Source organism: Carlito syrichta, unplaced genomic scaffold (assembly GCF_000164805.1).
Source record: "Carlito syrichta isolate Samal-C Ts95f unplaced genomic scaffold, Tarsius_syrichta-2.0.1 Scaffold314997, whole genome shotgun sequence".
NCBI lineage: Eukaryota > Metazoa > Chordata > Mammalia > Primates > Tarsiidae > Carlito > Carlito syrichta.
In genome coordinates, this window is record NW_007259093.1 from 44,594 (window position 1) to 69,518 (window position 24,925).

General features: G+C 37.4%; 2 protein-coding genes across 2 annotated transcripts in view; both read left to right on the forward strand.

Moving 5' to 3' along the window:
- The window catches only part of CLIC2 (chloride intracellular channel 2), a 35,281-nt gene extending 33,988 nt beyond the window's left edge, over window positions 1-1,293 (forward strand). Inside the window, exon 6 of the mRNA XM_008072251.2 lies at window positions 412-1,293. Within this exon, the coding sequence (XP_008070442.1) occupies window positions 412-573 (162 nt within the window). The 3' untranslated portion in view covers window positions 574-1,293. The remainder of the gene's footprint in view (window positions 1-411) is intronic.
- A 14,866-nt stretch (window positions 1,294-16,159) lies between these two features.
- RAB39B (RAB39B, member RAS oncogene family) lies at window positions 16,160-22,380 on the forward strand. Its single transcript, XM_008072252.1, has 2 exons — window positions 16,160-16,675; window positions 19,387-22,380. The coding sequence occupies exons 1-2, from the start codon at window positions 16,461-16,463 to the stop codon at window positions 19,811-19,813; spliced, it is 642 nt and encodes a 213-aa protein (XP_008070443.1). The 5' UTR covers window positions 16,160-16,460; the 3' UTR covers window positions 19,814-22,380.
- Window positions 22,381-24,925: the final 2,545 nt, after the last annotated feature.

Here is a 24,925-nt window from a genome sequence, read left to right on the forward strand (position 1 = left end):
GAGCGTGCCACTGCACTCCAGTCTGGGCGACAGAGTGAGACTCTGACTCAAAAAAAAAAATAGCCAAAACAATCCTCAGCTAAATAAACTCTTAGTCTAGTGGTGGTACATATGTTCTCCTTTTCTGTACTCCCCTCCTTTAACCATATTATTTATATTAAATACATTTATATTATTCATAATTAAATATGGCATCAATATAAACATAATTGTAAGCATATAGTTTTGCCAACATTTTTAGATAAAACATTAAAATAGTTAATCCAAGATTCTTTAAGTTTATTTTGTAGTACTTTTTGTGTCAATAAGATGTCTTTGATGATCTTGACTTTTGAGATGTTTCTACATAGTAGGCATATTACTCATGCCTTTTACTACCAACTTCTTTTTTCCTTTTTTTCAAAATCTTAGGTTGCTGCCAAGAAATACCGTGACTTTGACATTCCAGCAGAATTCTCAGGAGTCTGGCGCTATCTCCACAATGCTTATGGCCGTGAAGAATTTACCCACACGTGTCCTGAAGACAAAGAAATTGAAAATACTTATGCAAGTGTGGCTAAACAGAACAGTTAGAACAGCTCTTACAGAAGAAAAAACTCTCTTTGTTATCAGATTTTACCTGTAGCCATATTAAGTTTTCTGGAAATAAGAATATGAAAAATACTGTTTTTTCTATACAACTATCTTAAGAAAAGGAACTCTATATTTTCTGTTAGGCATAAACAGTCTGTTCGCTGTATATTTTACAGGTCTTCGTGTTTTCACTTAATTTTCTTTATTCCTATGGCAAACCACTGCAATCTTGAATGACATGGAAAGCATCAAAATCCTTTATCCTTTTCTTAAATTCCTAGAATGCATAATATATAAGTTAAACAGATGACTGAACTTATAAATGACATAAGTAAAAGCACAATTTCAATCTGCTCCTTTAGAAACATTTTCGCATAAATAAAAAATAATTTCACATTTTTGTTTAATATATACATAAATTTCTGATATGAACAATAAAATCAGAGAATGAGCATATCAAGGAGACAAATTTTAAAAGAATGACTTTAAAAATCAGTTCTAGGAATAGATCAAGACAATTTGGTCTTAGAACAACACTTGACACCTAGAAATACTACTACCTCATAGTCAGAGATGAGAATATGGCCTTTGTGACCAGATTACTGTTAAATGAGGAAGGAATCATTAAATAAAACATAATTTTAAAAAACATAATCAGAAGCAAAGTCAAGTGGATCTTTTATTCATAGAAATAAGAAGGAAAGTAAGACATTTGGCTGACTAAAAAGTCTTGCTGTTGTCCATAAAAGGATAATGTACACAGTCCTCAGAAGATAATTACAAAACTCCATATAAAATTTAAAATGTTACATTACTGTATGTATTAAGATTCACTTGTTAAAGTACTCTCAAAACATTCATATCTGGAAACAGAAGTTAAACTTAATTCTTGCTCCCTCAAAGGAGAAATACAAACATAAGTGCAGCTACACAAAAAGAAAATACAGGGTTGTTATAGATTTTGGAGGAAGGGTACAACTTACACAAAATTTAAAAGAAGTCATGTTTCAGTAGATTCCAAGAAAAGTAAATCAATGAGTAAGCCCAAAGTACTGTCCTTTAAAACTAGAGTCAAGATAAATGTATATTGTACAGTTAAGTGGCAAAGAATTGTAATCATGTTGATAATCTTTGTGATAAGTCCTCTTATTGGCGTGACAAAATAAATGCAATAGACTAGTAAGTTATAACTGATAGAATACACTTGATAATGTGTAACCTTTGAAACACCATTAGTATAGCTTTAGATTTATCTGCTTTAATGTTTACTGAGTAAGCAAGCCATTTGAAATCAGTGAGGAAAGGGGAAATAAACAATGTTTATACTATATTTCATTGTTTGTGTTTGTTATAAAATAGTAAAAAGTAATATCTTAGAAAAGTATAGTGCAGTGTTCCCTCTTTGTTGGAAGACCCCTGATCTGAGAAATGGCACCTGGACTGAATAGTAGGGTTGTGGCTTCTCTGAACAGCTCAAATCCTTTCATTTTCACTAATATGATTCAAAAAGTAAAGTTTTTTTTAAAGATCAAAGAACAAAGTTTTTATTTTAAAGAACAAAGCTTCTCAGTAATATGCCATGAAATTCATTAACAGAAACTATTTTTACAGATTTACATCATACTTAAAGTATGTTCATGTCACCCATGTTTATTGCAGCACTATACACAATAGCCAAGAAATGGAATCGACTTAAGTGTCCACCAACAGATGCGTGGATAAAGATAATGTGATATCTATACACAATGGAATACCATTCAGCCATAAAACAGAATGAAATCCTGTTATTTGTGGCAACACAGATGAAACTGGAAGACATTATGTTAAGTGAAATAAGTCAGGCACAGAAAGATAAACATTGCATGATCTCACACATGTGGAATTTAAAAAGTTGACCTCATAGAAGCAGAAAGTAGGATAGTGGTTATCAGAGGCTTGGGAAGGAAAAGAAGCGAACATTGAAAGAGTTGGTGAATGCTACAGTTACAGTTGGGCAGGAAGAATAAGTTGTAGTATTCATTGCCCAGTAAGATGATTACAGCAAAAAACAATATAGTGTATGTTTCAAGATAACAGAGAGAAGATTTTGAATATTGTCACCACAAAGAAATGGCAAATGTTTATAGTAATGAATATGGTAATTACCCCAATTTGATCATTATACTGTGTATACATGAACTGAAACACCACATTGTATCCCATAAAATGTATAATTATTATGCATCAATTATAAATTTGTAAATTAAGTTTTAAAAAAACCTTCAATTAAAGAACTCTTGATTTAAAGAAAAAAATACAAACCAAAAATACAGCATTTCTAAAACAAATAATAACATAAACACTTCATATTAAAATTTATAGAATGAATTTAAAGCAGTGATCAGATGAGATTTTATAACACTAAGCATTACTATCAGTAAAAATAAAATATTGACAATAAATTAATACTGGGCTCAAAAAACTAAGAAAAATTTCACAACAATGTGAGTTTACTTAACATTTCTCAATTGAAATGTTAAAAATGGTTAAGATGGCAAGTTTTATGCTATGTGTTTTTATGCAATATTTTAAAAGATCCAAAAGGATCTTGAAACATAAAAAAAAAAACTTGAGCTAGCAAGACAGGAGAAGACATGGAAGAAACATAAATGTATATTACTAAGTGAAAGAAGTCAGTCTGAAAAGAATACACGCTGTATGGTTTTAACTATATGACATTCTGGAAAAGGCAAAACTGCAGAAAGAGTTAAAAAGTGGTTGCCAGGGATTTTTAAGGATGGAGTAGGTGGGGCATAGAGGGTTTTTAGGGCTGCGAAACCATTTTGGTAGGTACGTGACACATTATATTTGTCCAAACCAGAGTATACAACACCAAGAGCGAATCCTAATGTAAATTGTGGACCTTGGGTGATTGTGATGTGTCAATGTAGAGTCATTAATTGTAACAAATGAAGCAAACTCTGGTGGAGAATGTTAATAACAGGGAAGCTATACGTGTGTGTGCTGGGGATAGATGGGAAATCTCTGTACTTTTTGCATAATTTTGTGGAACCTAAGACTTCTCTAAAGATAAAGTCCATTTTGAAAAAGAGACAAACACACAAACAAAAAAAGCACAACAAAATAAGTAAAAGAATACAAGAAATGAACTAATGAAAATAAAGTAGAAATTAATGGAATAGAGAATAAAAATAGTGCTAGTTAGTGATTCAAAATTCTTGTTTATTAAAAAATGAATAACAAAAACAAGCCACTACCTACATTGATCAGAATAAAACAAAGAGCCAGTCTCGGTGGCTCAGCCTGTAATCCCGCGCCTTTGGGAGGCTGAGGTGAGTGGATTGCCCGAGCCCGCGAGTTCGAGACCCGCCCGGGCAACTTGGCGAGACCTCCTCTCTACAATAAATCAAAAAATTAGCCATCCATGGTAGTGCGGGCCTGTAGTTCCAGCTACTTGGAAGGCTGAGGCGGAAGGATCGCCGGAGCCTAGCAGGTCGAGGCTGCGGTGGCCGGGAGTGGCCGCTGCACTCCAGTCTGGGCAACAGAGTGAGACTCCAACTCAAAAAAAAGAAGAAGAAAACAAAGAAAGTAAAAATGTACAACATAAACAATGGGGAAATTTAAGACATAAGACTACTTTGCAGAACTTTATGCAAATAAATATCAAAACTTAGATGATAGGAATAATTTCCTAGGAAAGTTAAGATTACCAAAACCAACTCCATCAGAGATCAAAAATTAAAGAAACACCAGTCTCTGTAAAAGAAATAGAGAAAATTATTAAGGCACTACCCACAAAAAGTATCAACTTCCAGATGGTTTCACAGAGGAATTCTACCAAACTTTCAAAGAACACATTGTCTCAGTGTTTCATACATTGCTCCTGTGCATTGAAAATTGGGGAAAATATCTTTTTTTTTTTTTTTTTTTTTTTTTTTTTTGAGTTGGAGTCTCACTCTGTCGCCCAGACTGGAGTGCAGTGGCCGCTCCCGGCCACCGCAGCCTCGACCTGCTGGGCTCTGGCAATCCTTCCGCCTCCGCCTTCCGAGTAACGGAATTACAGGCGCGCGCTACCACGCCCGGCTAATTTTTTTGATTTATTGTAGAGATGAGGTCTTGCCTGCCCAGGCGGGTCTCGAACCCGCGGGCTCAGGCAGTTCACTCACCTCAGCCTCCCAAAGGCGCGGGATTACAGACTGAGCCACCGAGCCCGGCTATATCTTTTTTTTAAGATGAGGGATACAGTTACAACTCTACGGTGTATTTTTTGAACACAGTTTATTGGCTGTATAGTCTTAATTTAAAGAATAAAACAGAATAGCCAGCAAAAAAAATTCTTAAAGTTTTTACTAGATTTGTTGTTTGAAGGGATATGGGAAAAGCAATTCTGAAACTACTTTGTGCTTTTTTTTTTTAATTGACATTTTTTATTTTGATATTGTGGGGTACAGTTTAGGGTTAGGTATACAAATATGCTTCATTCAGGCACCCTTGTTGATAAGGGGTGTTTCCCCGTCCCCAGACAGATATTGACTACCGTTAATCCTACCTCCCTTTCCCTCCCCCCCCCATAGTTTCCCACCACTGTCAGTCTTTTTTTTTTTTTTTAGTATTACGGTGGATGTTCAAGGTCCGCTATATGAGTGAGAACATGTGATACTCAGAGGTCACTTGGTATTACTGACTCTAGTTCCATCCAGGTTGCTGCAAAGTTCATGATTTTGTTATTTTTTATGGCTGCATAGTATTCCATCGTGTATATGTACCACATTTTTTTAATCCACTCCTCTTTTGGTGGACAGCATGGTTGGTTCCAGGTTCTTGCTATTGTGAACAATGCTGTGATAAACATTTGTGTGCAGGTATCTTTTTGATAGAGTGATTTGAGTTCTTCAGGGTATATTCCCAGTAGGGGGATTGCGAGGTTATATGGGTGGTTGATATTTAGAGCTTTTAGGAATTGCCACACTGATTTTCACAGAGCCTGTACTAGTTTGCATTCCCACCAACAGTGTAGAAGTGTTCCCTTTTTGCCATACCCTTTCCAGCAACTGTTATTTTTTGAGTTATTGATAATTGTCATTCTGACTGGAGTTAGGTGGTATCTCAGTGTGGTTTTGATTTGCATCTCCCTGATGATTAGTGAGATTGAACATTTCTTCATGTGTCTCTTGGCTGCTCGGACGTCTTCTTTTGTGAAGTGTCTGTTCATATCTTTTGCCCACTTTATAATGGGGTTGTTTATTTTTTCTTTTCAGCACATTTGAGTTCCTTGTAGATCCAAGATGTTAAGCCTTTGACAGACCTGGAGTTGGCAAATACTTTTTCCCAGTCTGTAGGCTGTCTCCCTGCTCTCTTGATGGTTTCTTTGGCTTTGCAGAAGCTTGTCAGTTTGATGAGGTCCCACTTGTCTATCTTATCTCTTGTGGCCTGTGGGTTTCGAGTTTTGTTCAGGAATTGGATGCCACTTCCAATTTCCATAAGGTTGTGTCCTGCATTTTCTAAGGTTCTTATTGTTTGAGATTTTACATTTAGGTCTCTGATCCATTTAGAGTTAATTTTTGTGTATGGGGATAGATAGGGGTCTTGTTTGAGTCTTCTGCATGTGGTCAGCCAGTTTTCCCAGCACCATTTACTGAATAAGTTCTCCTCTCCCCAGTGGTAGGTGGTGGAGGCTTTGTCGAAGAGAAGTTGGTTGAGAAATTGAGGTTTAGCTTCTGGAATCTCAATTCTATTCCATTGGTATATATACCTGTTCCTGTACCAATACCAAGCTATTTTGATTATCGTAGCTTTATAGTAAAGTTTGAAGTCTGGTAATGTGATACCGCCTGCTTTGGTTTTTTTGTTGGGTATTGTTCTGGCTGTTCTTGGTCGTTTGTGTTTCCATATGAATTCCTGTATTATTGTTTCTAGGTCTGAGAAGAATGTTGCTGGTAATCTGATGGGTATTGCATTGAATCTGTAGATTGCCTTAGGGAGGATGGATATCCTCACAATGTTGATTCTTCCAATCCATGAGCATGGGATATTTTTCCACTTGTTTGTTTCATGTTTGATTTCTTTGAGCAGTGTTTTGTAGTTTTCATTGTAAAGGTCTTTCACTTCTCTGGTTAGGAGGCTGCCAAGGTATTTCTCTTTTTTGTGTGTGGCTATTGTGAATGGAATTGTGCTTTTTATTTGGGTTTCTGTTTGTTTATTATTGGTGTAAAGAAAAGGTTACTTGTACTGTTTAACATACTTAAAACTGGTCACACTATTTTTCAAATAAAAAATATGAAACTCTGTAAACAGATAACAGTACATTTTTCAAGGGATAAAAACATTAACTATGTATTAGCTAGTTCAGATTTTTAACTTTTAAAATACGTAATATGAAGAACTATTGATTATGGAAGGACTAATTTTCTTAATAACTAATATTGATTATAGAAGGGTTAATTCCTTTGTGAAAAGACACCGTTAGAATTCAAGGTCCATGAAAGCAGAGAACAGCCCAGGCACAGAGTGGAAATATTTGTTGGATAAATGAATTAATGGCATACAATAATACTTAAATGAATGGAAAATGGTTTAATAAATTGGGAGTACCATAATTGGCTCCCCATCGGGAAAAAACAAAACTAAACTTCCACCTCACATAAAACACAAAACTAAATTTTCAAATGGATAAATAGTATATAAGTATATACATATATAAAGAAATTGGAATAAAATTTGAAAAATACTTTTATGAAGGTATTTTAATAAAATAATAAAATTTTATTATGAAGTTGGAAGTTCTTCCTTAGCAAGACAAAAAAGGAGCCAAAGCATAAAGGAAATTTACATTCAACGAAGCATCTCTCCGCCAACTCCCATCCTTCTGCCAGCTAGAACTTGTTGCTGAGGCTGAATCCCATGTGACTGCAGTTGAGTAGTGCTGAGAAGACTAGAGCCCTGATCACCATTTCCTGGCTCATGAGATAATGGCTTCACTTCAGGCTGATGCCCCCTAATGAGTACTCAGTTCCAAAACAGGGGTGCCATTCAGAGAGAAGTTTGCCATTGTCCCCTCACCCAACTCAGAGCCTTAGCTAAGAGATTTTTGCCTGCTGGAATAAGCAGGCCATAAAGCAGATAGAACTCTTTCCAAAGGAACCGATTTCATTTACAACAGAGCATGGAGAAATTCAAACCTAAGGGCATTCTCAAGAACTGCCTGGGGAAAGGGGGCACACCTCATCAACAAGGGTACCTGCACAACAAATATCTGTATACCTAACTCTGAATTGTACCCCACAATTTTAAAATAAAAATTAAAAAAGGAAAAAAAAAAGAACAGCGAAGGTTGTGGTAAAAGGCACTGGAAAGGAATTTCATGCTGTTAATGGAGATACAGCCTAAGCTGTAGGCCAGGTAGTTGGTAGCAGAGAACTAGTAATCAGACAGTGTGGAGAAGCCCTCCTGGGGTCAGAATATCAGGAATGAACCCCAAAACCTATTTTTCAAAAGAACCACTATTTGTATTAGTATGTAGAACAATTTATGCCATGAAAGATTTGTTGAAAACAATAGAACAATCAGGGGTCAATTAGTGGAATTTAACAGCTAAATATGGTCAGGAGAAGAAAGATAGAGAGGCCTACAAATATTACTGTCATTTCAGGGTAATTGTGGGCATAAAGTTGCAGGGGTTTAGCTCTGCATTTGTGGGAGAAAGGCTCACCAATATAATTGAAATATTCTTTAAAAAAATCCAAACCAATAAGAAGTTCTAGGTTGAAGGGAGGAGACAAGACTTGTAGATAGAATTGCTACCATATATTATCAAAAACGTCCAGTTCCAAATAAAAAAATTATGAGACATGCAAAGAAATAGGAAAATATGATCCATCCACTAGGGAAAAAAACAGGCAACACAATCTACCCATGACTGTGAACAGATCTTGGATTTAACAGAAAAAGACAGAAATAAAATATAAATATGTTCACAGAACTAAAGAAAAGTATGATCACATCAAATAGAGAATATCAATAGAGAGATAGAAAATATTAGAAAAAAATAACCAAAAGACAGGGAGTTGGAAAATACTGAAATTTAAAAATTCACTAGAAAGTCTGTGCAGTAGATTTAACCAGCAGAAAAAAGAATTAGCAGACTTAAAGTTATACCAATGGAGATTATGCAAGCTGGAAACACAGAAAGAAAGAAAAAGAATGAAGAAAAGTGAACAGAAGAGAAATGTAGGACACCATCAAGTGCACCAACATATGTGTAATAGAAGTCTCAGAAGGAAAAAGAGAGAGAGAAAGAAGCAGAAAAAATATTTGAAGAAATAATGGCAGAAAACTTTCCAAATTTATTGAAAAACAATAACTTACACAGAAAACTTGGTGAGCGCCAAGTAAGGTCAACATAAAGAGAGCTACAAACAGACAAATCATGGCAAAAATGCTGAAAATCAAAGACAAAGAGAAAATAGTAAAAACAGCAAGAAAAAACTGACTGGAAATCAACCAGAAACAGATAACAAAATGGCAGTGGTAGTTTCCTACCTATCGATAACAGCATTGAATGTAAGTTGACTAAATTCTTCAATCAAAAGATATAGTGACTGAATGGATTTTTAAAAACTTGAGAAGATCCATCACATGCTGCCTACAAGAAACCTTACCTATAAAAACCCATATAGACTGAAAAATTAAAGAATGGAAATATATTCCATGCAAATGGAAACCGAGAAATAAAAAGCAGGAGTAGCTATACTGATATAAAATAGATTTCAAGAAAATAGCTAAAAAGAAAAAGAGATGGTGAAAGTCATTATATGAGGGGAGATCAAGAAAAAACCCAGAATTTATTTATTAAAAAATGTGTACTTATTCTTACATGTTTAAACTTCAGTCACCTTCAAAATACTCTTCTTTTGATACAATACACCTATCAAGATGCTTTTTCCACTGCTAAAAACAGTTTTTTAACTCATCAGTTTTGTTGCTTTTTAGTGCTTCTGCCATTTTTTGTTTCACCTCTTTCATCTCAGTAAAATGTTTCCCTTTGAGGACTTTTTTCATCCAGGGAAACAAAAAAACTTACTTGGGGTGAGATGGGGTGAATAGGGAAGGTGAGGCACAGACATCCAGTCATTTTTGGTCAAAAGCTGCTGCACACTCAGCATGGTGTGGGCAGGCTGTTCATGTAAGTCACCCATCGCGAAATGTGCAAACATGTTGAAAAAAATCTCCAAAAAAAAGTCACTGAAACTGAACACAGCCTCTCACAACAATGCTAGCAGGTACACTGATGTTGATGGGTTCCTAGAACACTTATCCAATGGAAGAAGCCTATGCTAAAAAGCTCCACTCTTTTGGGGGTTCCCCCCTTGTATAATGATAAAAGGGTCAGTTCAGCAAAATGACACAATAATTTTAAGTAAATATGCAACCAACGCTGAAGCACCCAGATATATAAAGCAAATACTATTAGAACTAAAGAAAGAGATAGACGCCAATACAATAATAGCTGGGAACTTCACACTCCACTTTCAACAATGGGCAGATCATCCAGACAGAAAATCAACAAAGGAACAAAGACCCATTCTGTACTATAGACCAAATGTACCTAATAGGTATTTACAAAACATTTCATTCAACAGATGAATAATACAGTCGTCACCTCAGTATATGGAACATTCTCAAGGATGGACCATATATAAAGCCACAAAAAAAATGCCTCAACAATTTTCTAAAAACTGAAATTATATCAAGTATCTTTCTTTACCACAATGGAATAAAACTAGAAATCAAAAATAATAGGAACATTGGAGACAATACAAATACATGGCAATTAAACAATATGAATGACCATTGGATCAATGAAGAAATTAAGAAGGAAACTTAAAATTTTCCTGAAACAAATGACAATGGAAACACAAAATACCAAAAACCTATAAGAAAAACCAAAAGCAGTAGAAAACTGAGAAAAGTTTATGACAATAAATTCCTACATTAAAAAAGTAGAAAGACTTCAAATAACCTAATGATGCATCCTAAGGAACTCAAAAAACAAGAAGAAGTGAAACACAAAATTAGTAGAAGGCTTGGTGGCTCAGCCTGTAATCCCGCGCTTTGGGAAGCTGAGGTGAGTGGATTGCCTGAGCCCGTGGGTTCGAGACCCGCCTGGGCAGCGAGACCTCATCTCTACAATAAATCAAAAAATCAGCCGGGTGTGGTTGTGCATGCCTGTAATTCCAGCTGCTTGGAAGGCTGAGGCGGAAGGATCGCCGGAGCCCAGCAGGTCGAGGCTGCGGTGGCCAGGAGCAGCCACTGCACTCCAGTCTGGGCGACAGAGTGAGACTCCAACTCAAAAAAAAAAAAAAAAAAAAAAGAGAGCAAAATAAAATTGAGATAAAAACCAAGACAAAAGATGGACAAAATGAAAATGGGGTTTTTTGAAAAGATAAGTCAAATTAACAAACTATTAACCAGACTAAGAAAAAAAGAGAGAAGATCCAAATAAAATTGGAGATGAAAAAGCAGACATTACAGAATGTAATGATATTACAGAAATATGCAGGATCATTAGAGATGATTATGAGCAACTGTGTGCACCAAATTGGAGAACCTAGAAGAAATGGATAAATTCCTAGACATACAGCCTAGCAAGATTGAACTGTGAAGAAATCCAAAACCTAAATAAACTAATAACATGTCATGAGATAGGCAGTAATAAAAAAAATTCCCATCAAAGAAGAACCCAGGACCTGATGGCTTCCCTGCTGAACTCCATCAAACATTTTTTTTTTTTTTGAGTTGGAGTCTCACTCTGTCACCCAGACTGGAGTGCAGTAGCTGCTCCCGGCCACCGCAGCCTCGACCTGCCGGGCTCCAGCAATCCTTCCGCTCAGCCTTCCAAGTAGCTGGAACTACAGGCACGCGCTATCATGCCTGGCTAATTTTTTTATTTATTGTAGAGATGAGGTCTTGCCTGCCTAGGCGGGTCTCGAACCCGTGGGCTTAGGCAATCCACTCACCTCAGCCTCCCAAAGGCGTGGGATTACAGGCTGAGCCACCGAGCCCGGCTTCCATTAAACATTTAAATAGAAATCCTACTCAAACCATTCCCAAATATTGAGGAGGAAGGAATGCTTCCAGACTTGTGAGGGCAGTATTACCTTGATACCCAAACAAGACAAAGACACAACAACAACAACAACAAAAACTGCAGGCCAATATCTCTGATGAATATAGATGCAAAGTTTCTCAACAAAATACTAGTAAATTAAATTCAACAACACATTAAGAAGGTCATTCATTATGACCAAATGGGATTATCCCAGGGATGCAAGTGTGTTTCAACATATGCAAATCAGTAAATGTGACACATCTTGTCATGAAAATATGGGACAAAAGTCATCTGATCATTTCAATTGATGCTGAAAGAGCATATTATAAAATACAACATATCTCCATAATAAAAGCTCTCAAAAAACTGGGTCTAGAAAGAATATATCTTGACATAATAAAAGCCATATATGAAAAACCAACAGTTAGTGTCATACTAAATGAAGAAAAACTGGAAGCAAAAGTCTTTCTTCTAAAATCTGGAACAAGACAAGGATGCTCACCTTCACCACTTTTAGTCAATATAGTACTGGAAATCCTAGCCAGATAAATTAGACAAGATCAATAGATAAAGAATATCCAAATTGGGAAGGAATAAGTAAAAGCATCCTTGTTTGCAGGCAATATAATCTTTTATTTACAAAAAAAACTAAAGATTCTACCAAAAAACTATTATAACTGATAAGCAAATTCAGTAAAGTTGCAGGATACAAAATCAACATACTAAAATCAGTAGTATTTATGTATGCCAACAGCAAACAATATGAAAAGGAAACCAAAAAAGTAATCCCATTTACAATAACTACAAATGAACTTTATATGTAGGAATAAACTTAACCAAATAAGTGAAAGACCTCTACAATGAAACCTATAAAACACTGATAAAAGAAATTGATGACAAAGAAATTGAAAGCTGTTCTATGCTCATGTATTGAAAGAATCAATATTGTTATGTCCATAGTACCCAAAGCAATCTTCATGAAGTATGATTTCATGCAATCTCTATCAAAATACTCAATGACATTCTTCACAGAAATACAAAAATTTAATGGAACCACAAAATACACATAGTAGCCAAAGACATCCTGAGCAAAAAGAACAAAACTGGAGACATAACAATACCTGACTTCAAATCATACTACAAAGCTATAGTAACTAATACGCCTGGTACTGGCATAAAAATAGACACATAGACCAATGCAACAAAAAAGAAAACACAGAAATAAATCCATGCATTTACAGTCAACTCATTTTTCACTAGGGTGCCAAGAACATACACTAGGGTAAGAATAGTCTCTTTATTAAACAGTGCTGGAAAAACTGGATATCCACATGCAGAAAAATAAAACCAGACCTCTCTCTCTCACCATGTACAAAAAATCAAATCAAAACGGGTTAAAGTATTAAATGTCAAACCTGAAACTGTAAAACTACTAGAAGAAACCATTGGGGAAATACTACAGCATATTGGTCTGGGCAAAGATTTCTTGAATAATGCCTCAAATACACCAACAACCAAAGAAAAATGGATAAATGGTAAGAATGTGGAGAAAGGGGAATCCTTGTACACTGTTGATGGTGATGTAAAATATTAAAAGTGCAGTCACTATGGAGAACAGTATGGTTGGTTCTTTTAAAAACTAAAATTAGAAGTATCATATGATCCAGTGATCCCACTGCTGGGTTTATACAGTAAGTCCCTTACATACAAACATATTAATGAGAACGTGCGATATTTGTTTTCCTGTGCTTGGATTACTTAACTTAACATAATGTTTTCCAGTTTAATCCACGTTGTTGTAAATGACAGGATTTCATTTTTTATGACAAGATAATATTGTATTGTGTATATGTACCACATTTTGTTTATTTATCTATTGATGGACAATATGTTACTTTTGTATCTTGGATATTTATAAATACTAATATTGTGATTCAGTGCTGCCTGGGTAATAGCTCCTTTTCTCGTCATAGATGGCAATAGATTGCATTATGAATGGCTACTGCAACCTTTGTGTATTGTTCTACTTTCATGTCTTGCGCCTCAAAAACTAACAGTGCCGCCTCAAGTAAAGAAAACCCCCTTGCCATTTCGTGCGTCCTGAACCTGTCTGGTTCTTTAGTTACTTCCTCTACCTCCAGCAGAAGACTTTTCCGACTCCTCATCCACCTTATCAAATTCATGAAAATCATGAACAAACTGTGGGCAAATGTTCTTTCACGTGCCAATGCATGAAAGACAGGTGAACTAACTTACTGATTACATGATTGGACATGCAAACGCCTTTTTGCATCTTTGAAAGTTCACAATTTAAATGTTCGTATGTAGGGGACTTACTGTATATATCCAGCAGTAGGATCACTGACTGGATCATATGATACTTCTAATTTTAGCTTTTAAAAGAACAACCATACTGGTCTCCATAGTGACTGTACTATTAATAATTTACATACTGTCAACAGTGTACAAGGGTTCCCCTTTCTCCACATCCTCACCAGCATTTGTTATTGCTTGTCTTTTGGATAAAAGCCATCTTAAGTGGGGTGATATAATATCTCATTGTAGTTTTGACTTGTATTTCTCTAATAATTAGTGATGTTGGGAATTTTATATACTTATTGGCTATTTTTATGTCTTCTGTTGAGAAGTGTCTATTAAGAATTTTATCCACTTTTAAACTGGTTTATTTGTTTTTGTATGCTCGTATCAAAACATCACATGTAACCCATAAATAAACAAACTATTTTATACTTATAATAAAAAAGGGAAATCTATTGGGAAAAAATCTATTGGGAAGATACAAATCACAAAAATTACAAATACATATGCATCTAATAACAGAGTTCCAAAATACATGAAGCAAAAACTGACAGTTAAAGTAAAAAATCATTCTATAAAAATATTTGGAGACGACATACTCCACTTTCAATAATATATAGAACAACTACACAGAAAATTAACAAGGAAGTGGAAAGCATGTCTAAATCTTTATAAACCAACTAGGCATAACAGACATGTATATGAGGGGGAACCCAAAAAAGCCGAAATGTGTTTATAAAAAAATGTGTTCTCTTACATGTTTAAACTTCAGTCACCTTCAAAATACTCACCATTTGACACAGCACACTTCTCAAATCGCTTTCTGCACTGCTCAAAACAGTTTTTGAACTTGTCAGTTTTGATGCCTTTGTGCTTCTACCGTTTGTTTGTTTCACCTCTTCCACATTGACAAAATGTTATCTTGGAGGACTTTTTTCATCTGGGGAAACAAAACAAAACAAATGAAAAAGTCGCTCGAGGGCGAGATTGGGTGAAGAGGGAGAGTGGGTCAAAAACCACTGAACACTCAGCATGGTGCAGGCAAGTGCCTTGTCATGGTGGAAGAGCCTGTTTGCCACAAATTGGGACGTTTCTTCTGCACACTGTGATGCAACCTTCTCAAACTTCCAGATAAAAACTTTGGTTGACCATCTGATCTGGAGGAAAAATTCCAAGTGTGCTACAAAGGGCCCACCCTTCAAAAGATAATTCTGGTATTTTTTTTTGGTCCCCCCACGTACCACTCCGCTCAACAAGAGAATATACATTTTTTTTAATGCACATGGAGAATTCTCCAGAATGGAAAATGTACTATGTCATAAAAGAAACCTCAGGAAATGTAAAACGATAGAAACAATCCAAAGTATGTTTTCTGACCGCGTGGAATGAAATTAGAAATCAATAAGTCATAAATTTTTTATTGAATAAGGTTATGATAAAAGATAACAGAAAAATACAAAAGAATTCTCAGGAGATGAAATGCGAATAGTTGATGTACAAGGCATGGTGTTGACCTCATTAGTAGTCAGGGGACTGTAAAATCAAGCAATAAGATATCTTTTTATTTAACTACACCAGATCGACAAGAAATAAGAAGAAATAAAACACGTGATGCTTGAAGTAATGTAGAGAAATGGTCTTTCCACACATCACTCGCTAGAATTTCAATTGCTAAATAGTTTTGTATAGTATAATGTCCATGATCAATAAATTACAAATAATCATAGTCTTTAAATTCATGATTCCTCTTTTAAGACTGTAGCTCATAGAAATCAAGTATTTGTGGCTACACTTGAAGTAATCTTTATTGCAGCATTGTTATGACAAAAGGAAAATGAGCTGGAAATGGAGACATGTGTATAAACCTTTATTAATTGCAAAAAGCAAGTTTCATAGTAAGCCTCCGGTTTGATTTAATTTTTGTAAAAACAAACAGCAATAAATGCTTATGGGAATACATACACATAATGTTTATATGTTTATGCATGCATAGAAATGTAGACGGATATACAATTATGTGCTTTCCGTTTTGTGTTGTTTCGCTAGTTTCCATGAAAAGGTACTACAATAGAGAAAATTTTAAATTAAGAAGAGAGCATGTGTGGGGTAATTAGGAAGGAAGTCCACACGGTGCTCTCGCGGCGGTTTTCGTGTGCGCTCCTCTTACAGACAGTGCGGTGGCCCGGGAGCCGCGTCTACGCGGGGGATTACAGTAACCCGGTTGTCAGTGATGAGTCAGAGTGCGTGGTGCTGATGCTGCTGCCATTTCATCACCTTTGCGAGCGCAGCATCCATCCCTCCGCTCTCCCGGCGCCTGGGCCTACCTCGCTTCGGGCGCCCAGGCCAGCGATGCGCTCGCTGCTGAGCTAGATCCGGCCGAGCTGCGCTCTCCCAGGCCTCGGCGGGGCGCCCCCTCACGCTGCCCCCGGCCCAGGCCGAGGAGACCTGCCGAGCCGCTGCCATGGAGGCCATCTGGCTGTACCAGTTCCGGCTCATTGTCATCGGGGATTCCACGGTGGGCAAGTCCTGCCTGATCCGCCGCTTCACCGAGGGTCGTTTTGCCCAGGTTTCAGACCCCACCGTTGGGGTGGATTTTTTCTCCCGCTTGGTGGAGATCGAGCCGGGAAAACGCATCAAGCTCCAGATCTGGGATACCGCGGGTCAAGAGAGGTTCAGGTGGGAGCGCAGCCCGGGCCCGCGAGCGGTGGGAGGGTCTTCGGGGTTTGCACAGCCCCCGGGGAGAGAGGATTTGCTGGTCCTCCTCGAGGTCCGGGGGGCGACATCGAGGGTCGGGGGTTCTGTTGAAGCCCACCTTTGGCTAATCGGGAGTTCAGGGAAGGGAAAGAAGCGACCTGGCAGGGAAGGCCGGTCAATAACACATATTGCTTCCACCAACCCGCCTCTTGGTGGCTAATAAACTAGCTGGAATTGATCATTGCAATTCATCAATCTCAGTCCCTATGTTGCATACTTTCAAAAATGTTTCCCAGGTCATGCTAATGTAACAGACAGATACATGTATATTGTGTTCTATATCGATGAGTGTATGTGTCTATGTGTCTATGTGTGTGTATGCTGACATATGTCCTAACATAAAGGAAAATAGTCAGATACCAATGAGTTTATTGATTCCTTCTTGCAACCAGCACACATTCATTGATCATCTACTGTGTGCCAGACCCCGGGCTTGTTTCTGGGGAAACAGCTGAGAAAACTCACACAAGGGGATGCCATGTAATCAAAACAAAGTCCCTTACCTTTTGGAACTTCTGTGCTAGCACAGCTGGGGAAAATCAATAATTAGCAATTACACAAAAGAAGGTCTTGTTCAAATTTGTATGCCCACTCCCTACTGTAATACTTGGCACACAATGAGTAATCAATGAATATGTTTAATTTTCTCTCACAAACCTTTGCTTTTCTTTTGTAGCATGTATTACTTGTAATTACACGTATGAGCACAGAGCAAGGAAGGTTAACTGGAGAGGATGAGACTGGATGAGTATGACTACCCAAGCAAAGACAGGAAACGCCCAGGGATAGGAAACAGCATGTATAAAGACAAAAGTGAGAGAAAGCACAGTGTACACAGAAAACTTTTCAGAGAACAGTTTCAACTAAGGTCAGGTAGAGCAGCAGGAAGCAGATCAAGAAGACTCAATAGTTCATGTTTTGATCATGTATCTATTGAAAACTAATTGTGTCCAGACAGTACTGGTTAGCTAATTGAAAAGAGCTAGGGAAAAGATAATTACAAACTTGTTTCCAACTCCTCACTTCCATAAACATAACACTGTGGCAAATACCCTTGTATAAAAGTTCACTTTGAATTTGTTATTGCATTTCTCATGTGAAGAAATGTATCTTTTATGTTTTTCTCGAGGTGTCTTTCTCTACAAACAGCTGTTCATATCCACTACTTATTATTTATTAGGCAATGTGGATTTGAAAGAGTTCTTTACAGATTAAGAATACTAACCTCTTTATGTCATGTATGTTGTGAGATATATTCCCAGTTTGTCATTTGTCTTTTCACATTATTTGTTTTTGATGTAGGGGAAATTTTATGTAGCCTTATGTCATGCTTATAAAGGGCTTTGTCACTTTCTTTGCTAAATACTCACAAACAATGTAATATATTCCAGAGTTCTGCCGTGGATCTTACTGATTTCTTGAATCAATCTTTTAACAAATCAAAGTCTTTGCTCATGTCTAATTTTCTGGTACACCTACCATTCTCCATGAGTCTTCAAATATAAACGAATTAGAGATGTTTTCAGTCCCAAGGGTTGACTTACCTGGCTCTGGAGACTTAAACTCATTTGTAAAGTTTAGCTTTACTATCATCTAGCTTGGACTACAGTTCCCTGGATGTTTTAAAAAATTTCAGTAGTCTAAAGCAAGTGATTCTACGTAGAAGCAAACAATTCTACATCCTCTAATAAGCTCTAAATATACTCTAAGCATTTATAATGAGGTCCTTAAGTCAAGAAGTTAAAATATGTGAGGTTTCCTCTGCTTAAAATGTACAGCATGTGTATAATAGGTTTTAGAAATACTCTAATTACAAAGATTTAACAAATAATATTATCTCAAGGAGCAGCATTGGCTATTTGGGTAGTTTTTCCCAGCTGGTAGCCCCTTAGCTGACCTCTCTGAAATGTGTCAGGGAGTAGAGCTGAGAGGCACTCTGCCCCTGGTCTCTTCATCATCCCTCTTTTTCCCGTTCCCACATGACCTGGAAAATAAAAAAACAAAACTGTGTTTCTCCTTGCAGGAGAGATTGAGGACCTCTGTTAGATTAAGCATAACAATAACAGTAATGGAAAGGGAAAAGCATGATAAATGGGGAAAGTGGAGTATATTTCAAGATACTATCATGAATTCATTTTTATCTTTTTAAAATCCTGTTTCGACTACTAGCATCTGTAAGGAGTTATCCATGTCATAGAACACCTTACCATCCATTATTTCATTTTACCTCATGATAACCCTGTGACTCAGGTATCCGCTTTTGCAGAAGAGAAAGTCCAACAGTTATTCAGATTTGGGGGTGGGAGAGTTAGTGGTGGTTCTGTCTGAAGGCAGAAAATAAAACTCAGGCATCTCCCAGGGTCACTTTCTAGTGCTGAATGGAGAGAAAATGCAAATGGCGCATGAGAGTTTATCTGCAGAAGATGTCATCTCAAGTTTTGTCCAGTTGAAAACTCAAATATCATTACTATTAGGGAATGGCATTTGTGTTCCACTGTTTAAGACAATGAAAAAGAAAATCACTTTTACTAAAGGACTGTGCTAGTGGCCAGGAACACTAGGAGATACTGAGCTCACTGACATGTCGGAGTCTGGGCCTGGCCTTCACTCTTTGCTTCTTTCTTGTGTTTTAGATCCATCACTCGTGCCTACTACAGGAACTCAGTAGGTGGTCTTCTCTTATTTGACATTACCAACCGCAGGTCCTTCCAGAATGTCCATGAGTGGTTAGAAGAGACCAAAGTACATGTTCAGCCCTACCAAATTGTATTTGTTCTGGTGGGTCACAAGTGTGACCTGGATACACAGAGGCAAGTGACTCGCCACGAGGCTGAGAAACTGGCTGCTGCATACGGCATGAAGTACATTGAAACGTCAGCCCGAGATGCCATTAATGTGGAGAAAGCCTTCACAGACCTGACAAGAGACATATATGAGCTGGTTAAAAGGGGGGAGATTACAATCCAGGAGGGCTGGGAAGGGGTGAAGAGTGGATTTGTACCAAATGTGGTTCACTCTTCAGAAGAGGTTGTCAAATCAGAGAGGAGATGTTTGTGCTAGTCAGTCCTTTAATTCCAAAACATGCTCTCCTATCTGAACTGAAAAGTGAATGAAACAATTAGAATCTTTGTGTAACTGAAGAGAACTCAACCTCCATTTGGATAAGTGAGCCTCCTTCTCAGGGGGAACTCTGACAGATTTGCGTGCAGGTGGATGGGGGAGCCTGGGTGCTGTCACCAAGGGACTGAATTGCTGACGTGGGCTGGGCCAGGCACTGTTTTGTGGCTGAAGCTGGGCAATGGCTGCTTTGCAGACCACAAGTTAAAGGCCTGGGGTTTGGGCAGCTAGGTCCCAGGAAAACATACCTACAGACAGGACAACCGTTCCTTGGTATTTCAGCTCATTCACAGGTCACAAACATAAAGAAATATGTAAAGGGGAAAATGTATCACATTGGGAACAATTAGCATAACTAAAAAAAGACTATGAGATCACCATATTCAGTGAGAATATCCTACATCAAATGTGTATGCTGGGTTTGGTTAAAGGGTACCAATTAGCTTCTAACAGCTTACCTGTAAAATAAGGAACATGGACCAGCTATTTGCTAAAGCCCCTTCAAGGTCTGGTGTTTGAGTAAAAGTAATATGAATATGAAAAAGCAGGCAATCTACACAGTTATCATCACATTTGAGAAAATGCACACCTTTGTGACAGGAATACCAGTATGTGAGAAAAATTGTCCCATGCAAATTACCCTATACGGAGAAGAGAGAAATACTGTAACCCAAACATCACACTCTCTTCCTCCTCTGATCATGCCTGGGGTTTCACTGCATTGGTGACTAGTCCAGCAGTATATAGATCACCTGAGTCTTCAGGCCCTGACAACAACAACACAGGGATTGCCTCTGGAAAGAGCCCTAAGGCAAGCACTCACTCATCTTACCTGCTGAACTGGAGGCACTATGACAAACAAGCTATAGTTACTTGAGCTACTTATTCGATCATAACAGGCCCATGAGGGTTCTGCCCCCATTTTACAGGATACTAAACTAAGAGTCAGGAGAATCACGTGGCCAACGTCAAGGACTCCTGACTCCTAGTTCTTTTCTTTTCACTGCATCATCTGCTGTCAGATGAATAAACAATTATGGATTTGTTTACTCTGGAAGATGTATGACTGTAAATAAATGTTCTCTACATGTTAGGATATGTTTTCCTAATTGATTACAACTCAGCTATTATCCTGAGGGAACCTGGGAAAAAATTAGAGGTAAAGACCATTCAGGTATTATTGACAAGAGGGCTTTAAACAAGTGAGTAATTGCACAACTAAAAACACATTAGAACTGTGTGGGCTATAAGTGTTCTTATCACTGAAACACAATAGACATTTTATTGAAAGGAACCAAATGCAGCAATGGGGAGTAGAATGAGGATAAAATACTCACCCCACAATGACCTTGGCCACCTGTCTGCTATATACGTATACTGAGTTCTTGTCTACTCTAGAGAGTCAGCTCTTAATTCTCAGGTGAACACACAGCAAACTGCATCAGCAAATTTGAATGGCTGGCTTGAAGGTTCCATTATCTTCTTGAAGAGATGTGATGCTTTAAATTACTTTTTGGATTGTAGCCAGTTCAGCTAGGCAAAAGCCATACTTTTCACAATAAAAAACCTATTCTGATTAGAGTCAGGTTTCTAATATCCATTGTGATAGGAAAGCCTAAGAATGGCAAATTGGTTTGAGATATAGTATTGAACTTCAGTATGAATGTGACTGAATCTGAAAGTTTGGACATTTGCTTCAGCCAGAATAAAGAAGCCAAATAATGAAAAATCATGGAAGACTATTCTGCCACCTATGCCCCAAGTGGGATGAGCAAACCACACTGGACCAATTCACAGCATCAACTACAGGTGAACTGATCATCTTCTCCATGTACATTTCACACAAACTGGCTTGAGTGGGGTAATTAAATTGCCACCTTCATGGTTGTAAAGGGCAAATAAAAGATGGCAAATTGGGTTAACATAAAGTTTCATCAACTGCTACAGTTAATTAATGTTTAGAAGATTCTGAAAGCAAGATTATCCAGTGGATAAATGAGAGTTGACTGGATTCTTGTCAGTTCAAAAAAATGAAAGAAACAAAACTTCTTTACAATTTTCTTGACTAAAATTCATTATACATATACTTTTCCCATTCCTGGCATTTTTAAAGGCAGGTTTAAAAATACTCAGCATAGATCCAGCAGAGGTGGCTGAGCTTAATTGCTTAAGTTCTAGAAACTTTAAAAATCATTTTAGTAGAATTCAGTACTGTTGTCACTGCAATAAGTGGGTTTTAGAAAATAAGTGTGAAAAAATCAGGTGTTAATATAATACTAAGGATAAAGCTTTAGAAGCTATTTTACTACATAGGTAAAGAAAAGATAAACTAACTTGTAACAAAGACCACAACTGCATGTTGGATTAGATTGTCTCATATTCCAGAATAAAATGTACTGTATACTTTTCCCCACTTTGTTGTGCATTGTAATGAAATGTGAAAAATGCTTTATTTAGCTGTATGTGAATGAAAATATGCTTGTATTTAGTAAAATGATTGATTATGTGACTGTGAGATTCCAAGTGTGTTGTAGCTATTTCCAGAATCTGTCACTACAGTGTAGCAACCACTACCAAGGACATCAATAAGATATGACATATACTGTGCACGGCAGTATTCACCAGTATCTCAAAGAAAGAGAATATGATTTTTGAAAGTTATGTGACCATCAAATCAAAAGTCATTGAGACCACACTACTTCCTGGCCAGCTCATGCCACAAGTTGGTTCTGTCAAGTCTAAATCATCATTGCAATTATTAATCAAGGATCTTAATTCTGTTGCCAGGTAGTTGATTACAACTATCGTCTTCCCTGGAAAGTCTTCTTTACAGGCTAAATTGCTTCAGCTTTCGCAAATCGCCTGATTTTTGTGTTGGGATCACATGTAGTGTGGGGTCCAGATTGGAACACAATAGTTCATCACATTTCCCAGGATTGATAATACATATTTAAGGAGGGTAAAAATGGGAAAGCTGTTTGATTCTGAGTGTGGGCATAGGTAGGCGAAGTTCTGTGCAGCTTTATCACTTTTATAGTTGCAAGTGCATGGAACGGAGGGAAAGAAGGAAGGAAAAATCAACAATGGAACAGCATTTGATATAGTTTATCATTTCCTTCTTAAAATGTTCCCCAGGGCTTGATCATCTTGTCTTCATTTATATTAATTCCCTTGGTGGCTTCATTCAATCCCATGGTTATAAATTCCATCTATAAGTCAATGAATTCATATCTGCAACGTGTCTCATTCCCATGGGCTCTCGACCCTTATAACCAACTGCCTGCCTAACATCTCCGTTTGAATGTCTAGCAGGCATTACAAATTTAACATGTCCCAAATCAGGCTCCTAATCTTCCTCCCTCATCTGTCCCTCCCATTGCCTTCCCCTCCTTAGTAAATGGCAACTTTGTTCTTCTGTGTACTCCTGCCAAAAATCTTGGAGTCATCCTTGACCCCTTTCTTTCATAGTTCACATATAATCTATTGGGGAAATTGTGAAGGCTCTACCATACAAGTATAACCAGAATATGGTAACTTTTCACCATCTTCATGCTAACACACTGGTGCTGGACACTATCACTAGTTGCCTGGACTACTGTGATAGCTGGTCTTCCTGCTGCCACTCTTGTCATTCCCCCAACCCACGCATTGCCTATTCTCCACACAGCAGCCAATAGTTTGATAAGATGTTATTTAAAAACAATCATCTAGTCATAATTCTCCACTGGTTATCCGTTTTACCTGGTTTAAAACCCAAAGCCCTTCCAACAGCCTGCAGAAGAACCCTTAGAAATAAATTCCATCTCCATCTCATCATGTCTGTAACCTTGTTTCTTAGTGCTGGCCCTCTTTTTTTGTCCTTCTGCCCCTCAGCTACATGGATTCCTTTCTTGTTCTTCAAACACACCATGCACATTCCCACCTCAGGGTCTTTGTACTTGCTCTTCCCTCTATCTGGAATTATCTTTCCTGAGATATCTGCAAGGATAAATTTTGGTAATTTGTTTTCCTTGAAAATCATCCATTTCATACAGATTTCCAAATGTGTTGGCATACAGTTGTACTTAGCATAATTTTAAAATCTGTATTGGTGGCTAGAAACCTCTCACATGTGTAGCAGGTGCATTTGTGTTTTCTCTTTTGTTATTTTTATCAGTGTTTTCAAAGAACATTCTTCATCCTTTATCATGTGAATGAATATTTCCCTGGCTCTTCATAAGCCAAGGTATTTTTTATTGTACCCTAAACATTCTGAGATCCTATGGAGAATGTTGATGTTTTTATTTTAGCCGGCAACCTGGGTAAATCCAGGCCATACATTCCAGCCTGCCCTGTTAGCTCTTCTTTCAAAGCCTTTGCTGAGCCATTCAGATCTCTTCTGTGTTCGTGTACCACCTGGTGGCCAGTCTGGGAACTGAGCAGTCGTCTGCCGTGTGCTGATTAAGAATACATCCAAGCATGTGCAGCTCAGATGGGAGCTTGGGGGATTCATCATCAACACTATGGTGTTGCTCTCCAGTTCTTCTACATCCCTGAAGATTCCCTTTTGAGTGCTCTAGGAAGAAATCTGGGGCTTCAGTTACCCAGCTCTGTTGTGCTCTGTCAGGGGCCACATAGCAGGAAAACTGGAGGAAAAAAATGGTAAACTCACTGCGGGTTCAGTGGTACTTCAAATTGTGTTGCTCTTTCCTGATAGCCTCTGATATTTTCTTTTCAGCGTCTTCAAATAGCTGTTCCATGCACTCTGCCTAGTGAAGTGTGCTTCCTCCATCCTATTCACAAGTGAAATTTTAGTCAATTTTTTTTTACAAAGGTGTCAAGGTAATTTAATGGAGAATGGATAACATTTTAAACAAATGGTGCCAAAAGAATTGGACAAGCAAATGCAAATAAATGAACCCCAACCCTCCTCACAGCACACACAGAAATTAACTGAAAGTAGACCACAATCCTAAATGTGGGAGCTAAAATGAAAACTTCTAGAAGAAACCAAATAGAAGTTTAGATAGGACAAAAACAGTTTTTTGAACTGATAATGATTTCAACAAAATGAAA